This window comes from Phyllobates terribilis, unplaced genomic scaffold, assembly GCF_046119375.1.
Source record: "Phyllobates terribilis strain yellow unplaced genomic scaffold, ASM4611937v1 Scaffold_3__8_contigs__length_932513732, whole genome shotgun sequence".
Lineage (NCBI taxonomy): Eukaryota > Metazoa > Chordata > Amphibia > Anura > Dendrobatidae > Phyllobates > Phyllobates terribilis.
In genome coordinates this window covers 858,835,743-858,848,507 of record NW_027362763.1, presented here as the reverse complement: position 1 = coordinate 858,848,507, position 12,765 = coordinate 858,835,743, and the positions used below count along the sequence as shown (strand labels likewise).

General features: G+C 40.8%; 1 protein-coding gene across 1 annotated transcript in view; it reads left to right on the top strand.

The window, feature by feature from the left end:
* RIOX1 (ribosomal oxygenase 1) overlaps nucleotides 1-12,765 on the top strand; it is a 58,931-nt gene that overhangs the window by 25,211 nt on the left and 20,955 nt on the right. The window contains exon 12 of the mRNA XM_073673377.1: nucleotides 7,066-7,186. Within this exon, the coding sequence (XP_073529478.1) occupies nucleotides 7,066-7,186 (121 nt within the window). The remainder of the gene's footprint in view (nucleotides 1-7,065; nucleotides 7,187-12,765) is intronic.

Sequence of the window (12,765 nt, the reverse complement as noted above, 5' to 3'; positions counted from 1 at the left end):
TTTATCGTTTGCATATTCCTGTCGCACAGCACTCCCTAATTTCTCCGTCAACTCTAGCAACACTTCAAAATCTGTGAAAGGTCTGTTGTTTTTGGCAATATAATAGGCCACATTAAATAGAATGGTCATATGTTTAAAAATGTCTTCATCCATTTTCCTTATACAAGCAGCCAATGGAGTAGCTTCTGGAGCCAACGCTGCATGTTTAGCCTCCACACAATTTAGATGCTGGAGAGACTTCGCGTGCTTTTTGAAGGTTTCAAGTTTAAAGGGTCCTGAAAATCCTTTTACGATCCTAGATGCTTGGTCAGCAATGCCAGGGAAGGAAGCACAAATCTCGCATATAGCTATACCAGTTGTATGGTCAAATTTAAGCCATGCGAGTTCTTTACACCACTCTTGCCTAAATCTCCTGGGTCCAGCAGTTTGACAACGGCTTGTTGATGGGGACTCCTCTGCTGGTGGGTCAACTCTTGTTTCTTCAGTTACCTGTTGCCCGGCACTTTCTACCTGTTGCACTGCGCTTTCAAGAGAGGTCTTTGTAAAGAACTGTGTCATTTTCAGTTGCTTTTCATTTTCTGGTATTCTCTCTGTTGCTCTGCGCTTCATTTTTTTCCTGAACCCAGAAAAGAAAAAAAAATATGCACTTTGCTCTGCTATGCCAATTATAACTTACACATGATCTCTTTACCCTTCTTTGTCCGAGTGGACGAGGCAGTACTCCGGCTTCGTTCTCCCGGCGGCACCCGACTTTGTTCTTCCAGCAGCACTCCGCAGTCCGCCATATAGTACCCATATAATAATGGGATACACTGTGAATATACTGCCATATAGTAACCATATAATTACAGCATATACTGTGTATATACTGCTATACCCTACTTACAAAAAGATTTAGCAATGTAGGAAACTCCATTCAGTGGTGGTCCAGCAGGATAGGGTCTCTCAGCACTTCTAGAGAAGATTAAAAATCAATCTGCCTTATTATGCATATATTTTATTTTCTAACCATAAGAAGTTTCAAATCCTTTTTTGTAGGAACAACACTTTTCTAAATCAATGAAACAACATACTCACCTTAAATGTTTTTTGGAGGGAAAAGTAAAGATAAATTGTTGTTCCGTTTTTTTCTTGACATTTTTTTTTCAATTTTTACGAATGCTTTAAAAATTGCTTTTTTAAAAAAAATAAATAGATGTCATTACATTTATAAATTTTTTTATATTCTCAGTTTTTTTCTCAGAAAAATCAAAGAAACTAATTTTTTTAAAAAAATGCCTGTTCCGTTTTTTTGTTGACAAACTGTACATATAGACCCCCTCACACACGGCGTCTCCCCGGGGAGCACGGCCTTTGTATGTACTTACACAGGTAGCGGGAGATGAGAACGGGCCCCCGGCCACAGCGATCCTTCCCCCGTAACCCAACTCTCCCTGTCCAGTCCCGGAGCATAAGGGGGGCGGAGCAAAGTGGAGAAGGCGGCCTGAGCGATACTGTCCCTGCTTCCTCCGATTGGATGACTCCGTGCAGGAGGTGGGATTGGATTGAGAGTATTTTTTTTTCTTCTCAACTCCTCAAGCACCAGGCAACATTTTCTAGGCGCCAGACAACATTTTCTAGGCGCCACTGGCGACCAGGCGCCTGGGTTTGTCGAGCCCTGCCTTATTACACTTTCTGTCCACCTACTTTTGGACCACCCTGTATTTAACTTTTTATTTTTCCGTTAATGGAGCTGTTTGAGGGGTGGAGCTTGTTTTTTGCAAGGCAAGCTGAGATTTTTTATGCCATTATGGGGTAGATAGTGGTGTTTTGATTGCTTCATATTACAATCATGTGAAAAAAATGCAATAATGGTGTTATGATTTATGGCTTATACTGATCGGGTTAATGGATCGGACATTTACAAACGTAGTGATACCAAATATGTTGTGTTTTTTTTTTTTAAATTATTTCTTTTAACCCCCTAACAATTTTGGTATCGATACGTCCTGACGATTTTGCGCGCACAGCTCCCAGGTGTTGAGCGAATATGACACCTGACTCTCACTGCCAGGAACAGCAGTTTAACCCCCTACCTGCTGTGCTTGATATCGATTGGCAGGAAGGCCGATAGAAGAGAGGGAGGGGGGCTCCCTCTCACCTCCGATCGGCGCCCCCGCAATGACATCACGAGGGTCCGATTGTTACAATGGCGACACAAGGTCGTTACGACGACATCCGGGTCACCAGGCTAGCAAGCTTGTTAGACCATGCTCAGAGCATGGTCTAACAAACTTATGTCAGTGCAGCACTGAAAGTTATAAAGCATTGCAATGCTTGTCAATTGCAATGCTTTATAACTGCGATCAGACTGCTGAAAGTGAAAGTCCCATAGAGGGACTAAGTAAAGAAAAATGTATAAAATATTTTTTTCAAAAATCACAAAATAATAATAGTAAAAAAAATAACAAGGTAAAAAACTATGCTTTTTCATCATACCATCGAACAAAAGGTTTAATAAAATGCGATGAAAAAATGTAAATAAAAATGGTATAGCTCAAAACATAATTTTGTCCCGCAAAAAAACAAGCCATCATACAGCTGCATCAGCGGAAAATTAAAAAAGTTAAAGCTCCGAATACAGCGGTGCAAAAATAATTTTTTTCTATAAAAGCACCAAAACACAAAAAACTATATAAGTGTGGTATCGCTGTAATCTTACTGACCCAAAGAATAAAGCTGCCTTATCAATTTTATGACACTCGGAACGGCATAAAAAAAACAACCAAAGAAACGTTCCTGAATTACTGTTTTTTGTTAATTCTACCTCCCAAAAATAGGAATAGAAAGCGGTCAAAACATCTCATGTGGCCAAAAATGGTACTAATAGAAATGTCAACTCGTCACGCAAATGACAAGCCTTCACATGACTGTCGGCTAAAATATGGAAAAATTCTAGCTCTCAAAATATGGCAATGCAAAAAAAAAGCGTCTTTTCGTGTGTGACAGCTGCCAAACCTAAAAAAGATATAAATCTGGTATCACTATAATCGCATACTCGAAGAATAAAGTTGTCTAATTTTACTTCACGAGTAACGGCGTTTAAAAGTAAATAAAACCAATACTTGTCCTGTTGTTGATTTGTTCATTCTGCCTCCCAAAGATCGCAGTAAGGCTCGGCGCACATTTATCCTGTGCTCTACACTGAGCACTTACACCGGGGTTTCCGTGTAAATCTCTGGAATACGTGATTCAGACTTAATCCCCGGCGGAAGATTCCCTGTGATGAGGCAAATGGGGACAGCCACTTCTGTTTTGTGCACTTCTGAAAAGGACACTGCTGAACAGAGGCCAGACGGAGTCCAGAGTAACTCTGCTGCCTCATTATAGTGAATGGATCCGTCGGGGTTTCATCTGAATCACGTCTTTTGGAGATTTAGATGGAAACCCCAATATAAGTGCTCAGCGTAGAGCACAAGATGAACGTGATCCAAAATGTTATGTAAAATGTTACTGGTAGTACAAAGGCTCAGGAAAAGTGCTATGGCTCCTCACCCCCTAAATGAAAGCAAGAGAATTCTGTGCTCCCAAATCCAAATGCCCCCTCCTCCTGAGCCCCACAGTGTGCCTAAACCACATTTAGTGTCCACATGTTTGGCATTTCTGTAGCAATGAGAGCCTGCCTAATTTACGGGGTCCATGTCTCCAGACGCACAGTAGCAGATTTGCAATATTCATTCGGCAACATCCACTGCTGTTTGTTTCTGAAAAACACCCATGGAGTCAAATCATCACTACACCTGTAGATAAATTCACAAAGGGGTATAATTTCCAAAATGGGGTCACTGGAGGGGGATTCTGCTCCTCTAGCACTTAGGGTCTCTGTATATGGAGTCCGCAGACTATTCTAGGAAAATCTGTGCTCCAGGAGGCAAATAGGGCTCTGTCTCTTCTGAGTCTCGCCGTGTAAATAAGCAGTACTGTACAGCCATGTATAGGGTATTTCTACATTAGAAATTGTGTGACACATTTTGGTGCCAGTTTACCCATTTTCCTGGGTGAAAATGGAAAATCTGTGGCTAAAACAAAATTTTTGTGATAAAAATGTAATTTCTTTCTTTACTGCCCAATGGTGTCAATATGATCAGTGCACCCTTAGATGAATTCATTGAGACCTGTAGTTTGTAAAATGGGGTCACTTAATTGAGTTCTGCTGTTCTGGAACCTCAGGGGATCTTCCAGTGCAAAACCATAACAGTAAAATCTGCACTACAATATGACTCCTTCCCTTCTGAGCTTTACACTGTGCCTCAAAAGTAGTCTTCGATTTACCTGTAGGGTTTTGGCGCACTCAGGAGAAATTGCACAACAAACTGAGAGATCCTTATAAAAATTTGGATCCAAAACAACATTTTAGCTGTAAAAATGTAATTATTCTTTCTTTATCGCCCAATGATATAAATTCCTGTGAAGCACATGTGGTGTCAATATGCTCATGCACCCCTAGATGAATTCATTGAGAGGTGTAGTTTGTCAAATGAGATCACTTATGGGGGTTTCTGCTGTTCTGGAACCTCGGGCTCTGCCAATGTGACATTGCACCCTTAAACCATTCCAGCAGAATCTGAACCCCAATATGGCGCTTCTTCCCTTCTAAGCTTTGCACTGTACCTCAAAAGTAGTTTTCAACCACATATAGGGTACCGGTGTACTCAGGAGAAATAGCACAACGATTGTATGGTCCATTTTCCCCTTTTACCCTTGAGAAAATGAAAAATTAGGGACAAAACCAACATTTTTGCGGGAAAAATATTTTTTTTTCATAGTTCAACGTTATAAACTTCTGTGAAGCACCTGGGGGTTCAAGGTGCTCACCACCCATCTAGATAAATTCGTAGAGGGGGTCTACTTTCCAAAATGTCATCAATTGTGTTCCTTCCCTTCTGGTGTTCCTTCCCTTCTGAGCCCTGCCATGCACCCAAACAGTAGTTTTCCCTTACATGTGGGGTATCTGCGTAATCAGGAGAAATTGAACAACAAATTTTGGGTTCCATTTTCTCCTGTTAAACTTGTGAAAATGAAAAATTTGTGGGCTAAAGTAAAATTTGTGAAAAAAAAAGAAAAGTAAAATTGCATTAATTTCTGTGAAGCCACCTGAAGGGTTAATAAACTTTTTGAGCGTGGCTTTGAGGGGTGCAGGTTTTAGAATGCTGTTATTTTGGGTATTTTCTGTCATATAGGCACCCAAAATCACTTCAAATGTGATTGTGGTCCCTAAAAAAATAAAAAAAAAGAAAGAAAAGAAAGGGTTTGTAAATTTTGTTGGAAAAATGAGAAATTGCTGATCAACTTTGAACCCTCCTAACTTCTAACAAAAAAAAAAAATTGTTAAAAAATGATGCAGATGTAAAGTAGACATTTGGGAAATGTGATTGATTAACTATTTTGTGTGACATATCTCTTTTGATTTAAGGGCATAAGAATTAAAAGTTTGACAATTGCAAAATGTTCCAAATTTCCAATATTTTCACAAATAAACACAAGTGATATTGAACAAATTTTACCACTATCATGAAGTACAATATGTCACGAAAAAAAAAGCCTCAGAATCCGTGGGATGAGTTGAAGCGTTCCAGAGTTATTGCCTCATAAAGTGACAGTGGTCAGAATTGTAAAATTTGGCTTGGTCATTAAGGTGAAAACAGGCTTGGGGGGGTAAAGGGGTTAATGGGAGAAAACAGGGGTGATAATAAAAATATATATAATATAAAAATTATAGACAGGTGCACCTCACTAAATTAGAATATCATCAAAAGTTAATTTGTTTCAGTTCTTCAATACAAAAAGTGAAACTCATATATTATATAGAGTCATTACAAACAGAGTGATCTATTTCAAGTGTTTATTTCTGTTAATGTTGATGATTATGGCTTACAGCCAATGAAAACACAAAAGTCATTATCTCAGTAAATTAGAATACTTTATAACAACAGCTTGAAAATAGTTTTTAAAATCTGAAATGTTGGCCTACTGAAATGTAAGTTCAGTAAATGCACTCAATACTTGGTCGGGGCTCCTTTTGCATCAATTACTGCATCAATGTGGCGTGGCATGGAGGCGATCAGCCTGTGGCACTGCTGAGGTGTTATGGAAGCCCAGGTTGCTTTGATAGCCGCCTTCAGCTCGTCTGCATTGTTGGGTCTGGTGTCTCTCATCTTCCTCTTGACAATACCCCATAGATTCTCTATGGGGTTAAGGTCAGGCGAGTTTGCTGGCCAATCAAGCACAGTGATACTGTTGTTTTTAAACCAGGTATTGGTACTTTTGGCAGTGTGGACAGGTGCCAAGTCCTGCTGGAGAATGAAATTTCCATCTCCAAAAAGCTTGTCGGCAGAGGAAAGCATGAAGTGCTCTAAAATTTCCTGGTAGACGGCTGTGCTGACTTTGGTCTTGATAAAACACAGTGGACCTACACCAGCAGATGACATGGCTCCCCAAACCATCACTAATTGTGGAGACTTCACACTAGACCTCAAGCAGCTTGGATTGTGTGCCTCTCCACTCTTCCTCCAGACTCTCGGACCTTGATTTCCAAATGAAAATTGGAACTCTGGGACCTTGTGGAGTGTGTCAATTACTGCCTTCTGGACATCTGTCAAGTCTGCAGTCTTCCCCATGATTGTGGAGCCTACTGAAACAGACTAAGGGGGCTTTTTAAAAGCTTAGGAAGCCTTTGCATGTGGTTTTTTTTATTATTTTAATTTACCCGAGATAATGACTTTTGTATTTTCGTCGACTGTAATCCATAATCATCAACATTAACAGAAATAAACACTTGAAATAGATCACTCTGTAATGACTCTATATAATATGAATTTCACTTTTTGGATTGAAGAACTGAAATAAAAAATTTTGATATTCTAATTTTGCGAGATGCACCTGTTCATAGGTGTATGTGTTTTATTTATTTTTTTGGTGATAAATTTGCGATTGTAGAAATTGACTTTGACTATGCAGGTAATTTTGATGTGTGTCCTAGTATCTTCACCTCATCCCCCCCCCATCCATTGTGTTTCTATCTTGCAGCAGAGAAAGACCATAGTGTATATGGCGCTCCAGCCAGATGGGAGAACGGAGGTGTGACAGACGGCATCATACAACTTGAGGAGGACACTCCGATCCGATTTCTGAGGGGTGGGATAGTAAGGTCAGTCACATGTACGTTATTAGGTGTTGGAAGTACATATTGTAAGATGCAAGATTTACTAGAATGGGGAAAGGATTTGTAGTCATGGATGTACACTGGACATTTTTTCCATTACACCAATAATGAACTGGCGATTTCTCTGGCTTATACATATTTTCACTGGCCGTTCCTCCACCTAGATTCGTCTTCCATGTCATACTACTGTGCAGCTGAAGAATTCCTGTATACTATATAGGATTGTGTGCGGTCCGTTGTCGTGGTGTTTTATGCAACATTGCTCCACTTTGCCCAAATGACAAACTTTTTCACTGGTCGGGGCACAGTAATGATCGTCTGTGATATATCCAGCTGCCTGGCATTACTTTCCAGTAAGCACATCTGCAAAGAAGCCGCTGTTCTTCAGCTGGCTAATGCAACTAAAGTATTACCCAAATTTTATACCAATTAAACCAAACACTAGGCATATATTTTTCATATTTATTTTTATTCTATTTTCTGATTCTAGTGGCTGCAGTCTCGCTGGTGTTGCAGTAACAGCTTTTCCAGATTTGCTTTACTGCAGCCACTATCAGCATAGACTCTGTACATGGGCCATTGTACAGGGGGAGAGGGGCAATCTGAACTCGCCATTTGTGAATGCTGGATTCTGATATCCCATGTAGAGATGTGAGATGTCATTGTAATCCTGCCTGTTAGGATAATGAGAACTGCTGAAAAATCATCTAATTTTAGCCTATTATCAGGTTAAATGGACATATTGAAAATTGCAAGATTTCTGGATTATTAGATACAAGTTTAAAAAAAAAATCACCTAAAAATCTTAACAAATAACTTTATTTGATAGCGCATTCCCTTTAAGCAGTGACCATCTTGTGAGGATCAGATAATCTTTCACAATATCCCAAGTACATGAGCAAAAAGTGTCTTTTTGTGACTTTTTTTGTATGTTTAATGGGGGGAGGGTATTCATTTTGTAGGTGGGGAAGATAGTGCAGATAGTGACCTGGGCACAAATAAAGAAGTTGGGGGTGGGGTTAGAAGAGTCAATAATGTAAGAAAGAATAGAGGTACAGAGAGATACATAAAATGCGTGTACACTAATGCCAGAAGCCTCACCAACAAAATGGAGGAATTAGAATTAATTTTGTTGGAAAATAATTGACATGGTAGGGATATCTGAGACGTGGCTGGATGAGAGCCATGACTGGGCACTTAATTTACAGGGCTATAGTCTCTTCAGAAATGACCGTACAAACAAGCGAGGGGGGGTGTTTATATGTAAAATCATCCTTAAAGCCTGTCTTGCGGGAGGATATATGTGAATCTAATGGAGATGTAGAGTCCCTGTGGGTGGAGATAAGGGGAGGGGGAAAAAATAATAAATTACTGATGGGGGTTTGTTATAAGTCTCCAAAAATAATGGAAGCAGCGGAGAATATCCTCATAAAGCAAATAGATGAAGCAGCGACTCAAGGAGAAGTCATTATTTTGGGGGACTTTAACCCCTTTACAGCCTGGGACGTATTACCAGGCTGTTACCCCCGGTTCAGTGAGGGCTCCGGCGCTGAGCCCACACTGAACCGGGCACATGTCAGAGCTGATTCTTAGAGCTGACATGTGCCCGCAACAGGCGTGGGTGGAATCGCGATCCACCCGCGGCTGTTAACATGTTAAATGCCGCTGTCAATCTCTGACAGCGGCATTTAACATCGCCACGCCGGAAGCGCGTCACTTACCCCTCATCGCGGGTCACCGATGCGTGGGCATGACAACCCTGGGTCTGCAGCAGACTCCAATGGTTGTCATGAGCTGATCGCTATGAGCGCCACCTAGTGGTCGGTGCTCATAGCACAGGAGCATTTCTGCTACATAGAGGTGATCTGCTGATCACCTCTATGTAGCAGAGGTGATCAGACAAGTGCTGCTTCTAGTCTCCTATGGAGACTATAAAAGCAAGCAAAAAGTGGAAAAAAAAATGTTTTTAAAAATATTAAAAAAATATAAAAATTTAAATCACCCCCCTTTCGCCCCATTCAAAATAAAATAAAAAAAAACACATACACATATTTGGTATCGCCGAGTTCAGAATCGCCTGATCTATCAATATTAAAAAAAATTAATCCGATCGGTAAACGGCGTAACGAGAAAAAAATTCTAAACGACAGATTTACGTTTTTTGGTCACCATAACATTGCAATAAAATGCAATAACGGGCGATCAGAATATCGGATCTACCCCAAAATGGTATCAATAAAAACTTCAGTTCGGCGCGCAAAAAATAAGCCCTCACCTGGCCCCAGATCCCGAAAAATGGAGACGCTAAGGGTCTTGGAAATGGCGCCATTTTTTTTTTTTTTTAGCAAACTTTGGGATTTTTTTTCACCACTTAAATAAAAAAGAACCAATACATGTTTGGTGTCTACAAACTCGTAATGACCTGGAGAATAATAATGGCAGGTCAGTTTTAGCATTCAGTGAACATGGTAAAAAAAAATAAAAATCTGTGGTATTGCACTTTTTTTTGCAATTTCACCGCACTTGGAATTTTTTTCCCGTACACGATATGGTAAAACCAGTAATGTCAGTCAAAAGTACAAAATAAGCCCTCACACGGCCATATTGACCAAAAAATAAAAACACTATGGCTCTGGGAACAAGGGAGCAAAAAACGAAAAATCCCAGGGTTGTGAAGGGGTTAACTACCCTGAAATACATTGGGGAACAGAAACCTGTAGTTCCAGCAAAGGTAATAGGTTTTTGACAACTATGAGAGACAATTACCTTTCACAACTGGTTCAGGACCCAACAAGAAGGGGGGCACTGCTAGACCTAATATTAACCAACATGCCAGACTGCATATCAAATATACGAGTTGGGGGTCACTTGGGTAATAGTGATCACAAAATAATACGTTTTCATGTATCCTTTAATAAGATGTGTAGTAGAGGGGTTACAATGACACTAAACTTCAGGAAAGCAAATTTCCAACGGTTGAGAGATGATCTTAATGCAATAAACTGGAACGATACCCTGAGACATAAAACTACACAAAGCAAATGGGAGATATTTGTTAGCATGCTGAATAGGACCTGTGTACAATATATACTCTATGGGAATAAACATGCTAGAAATAGGAGGAAACCACTATGGCTAAATAGAGCTGTAAGGGGCGCAATAAGTGACAAAAAAAAAGCATTTAGAGAACTAAAGCAAGTAGGTAGTGATGAGGCATTAAATAAATATAGAAAATTAAATAAATTATGTAAAAAACAAATCAAGGCAGCAAAGATTAAGGCAGAGAGAATCATTGCCAGAGAAAGTAAAAATAATCTCCAAATATTCTTTAACTACATAAAATAGTAAAAAAATAAAAAATGATAGTGTTGGCCCCCTTAAAAATAGCCTGGGTGAAATGGTGGATGAGGAAGAGGAAAAAAATATGCTAAATGATTTTTTTTTTCAATCGTATTTACACAAGAAAATCGCATGACAGAAAACATGATCAGTGATGACAAAAATTCTCCATTTAAATGTCACTTGCTTAACCCAGCAGGAAGTACGGCATCTAAAAATCACTAAAGTTGACAAATCCCCGGGCCCAGATGGGATACACCTGCGAGTACTGCAGGAATTAAGTAACGTCATAGATAGACGACTATTTTTAATCTTTAAAGATTCCATAATAACAGGGTCTGTACCACAGGACTGGCGTATAGCAAATGTGGTGCCAATATTCAAAAAGGGGACAAAAACCGAACTTGGAAATTATAGGCCAGTAAGCTTAACCTCTACTGTGGGTAAAATCCTGGAGGGTTTCCTAACAGATGCTATACTAGAGTATCTGAAGAAGAATAACCTCATGACTAGTGTTGAGCATTCCGATACTGAAATATCGGGTATCGACCGATATTCGCTGTATCGGAGTTCCGATACTGAGTTCCGATACTTTTACAATATCGAATACCGGAATCGGAAGTTCACATAATGCCTGCGCTCTGCAGTGTCTCTGAAGGATGACAAGCTGGATGGCAGCGCTCAGCTGCCATCCAGCCTGTCATCAGAATGCCATCCCGCGTGGGAGAATTCTCCTGCTCAAGCACTGACATTACATTATCTCCCTTACATTACAATTAAATGGAATAGCAGGAATTAATATTTTTTTAAGACGTTAATGCCACAGCCATGGTGGTTGTGGCATTACAGTGGTTGCCCAAATCGATGGGAACAGTGCTCACAGTGAAACATGAAAAGCCGGCAATTCATCAGCGGCATATACCGGTACCCGACAATTTAGAACAGAAAGATAGAGCATCACACATAGATTAGATAGATAGAAACATGTCAGTCACATATATAATAAGTACGGTGACAGTGTTGGTTACTGTACTTGTCATTTAGTGTTAAAATAAAGGATTTATTAAAAAAAAAATTGGCGTATGGTTCCCCGTAATTTTAGTCTCTAGCGGAGGTTAAGCAGACGGCTGGGGCAGATATTTGAAGCCTGGGAAGGGGGTAATACCCACGGAGCTTCCCAGGCTACTAATATCAGCCCCCAGCTGAATACCTAGCCTTTACTAGCTATTAAAATGGGGGACCCCCAAAAAAATGACGTGCGGTCCCCCCCTATTTTAATAGCTAGCAAAGGCTAGGCAGACAGCTGGGGGCTGATTTTAATAGCCCAGGAAGGGTGCCATGAATATTGGCCCCCTCCCAGGCTAGAAACACCAGCCGTCAGCCGCCTCAGAAATGGCGCATCCATAGGATGCGCCAATTCTGGCACTTAGCCTCGCTCTTCCCACTGCCCTGTAGCGGTGGCAGTGGGGTAATAGGGCTGGGGTTGATGTCAGCTTATAATGCCAGCTGACATCAAGCCCAGGTTAGTAATGGAGAGGCGTCTATAAGACACCCCCATTACTAACCCCATAGTCAAAGTTAAAAAAACCCACAAACACCCAGAATAAAGTCCTTTAATTGAAATAAACACACAATTCTTTATTGTTCTAAATTAAACCATACTTACCGTCACGCCCATTCCTGCTGAAGCCAACGATCTCCTGCAATAAAAGTAAAATAATAAAGCAACATCATCCTTACCTTTCCATGGTTCCCAGGACAGCTCCAGCTCTGCTACATTCACATGACAGGCTGGATCGCAACAGAACGCTGCCATCCAGCTTGCCATGCCGCAGACACTGAGAAGTGCAGGCATGCTTGCGCTCCTCAGTGTCTGGTTGTGATGGCATCCAGATGAGCCGACAATGAACTCAGCTCACCTCATGCACGTCACTGACAGCGTGGGAGAATTCTCCTGCGCATGCGGTGAGCGTGAGTGACTCGGCTCATCTGGATGCCGTCACAGCCTGACACTGAGGAGCGCAAGCATGCCTGCGCTTCTCAGTGTCTGCCTGCGGGATGACAGGCTGGATGGCAGCTTTCTGCTGCGATCCAGCCTGTCATCTCGATGTAGCAGAGCTGGAGCTGTCCTGGGAACCATCGAATGGTAAGGATGATCTTGGTTTATTATTTTTCTTTTATTGCAGGAGATCGTTGGCTTCAGCTGGAATGGGCGTGATGGTAAG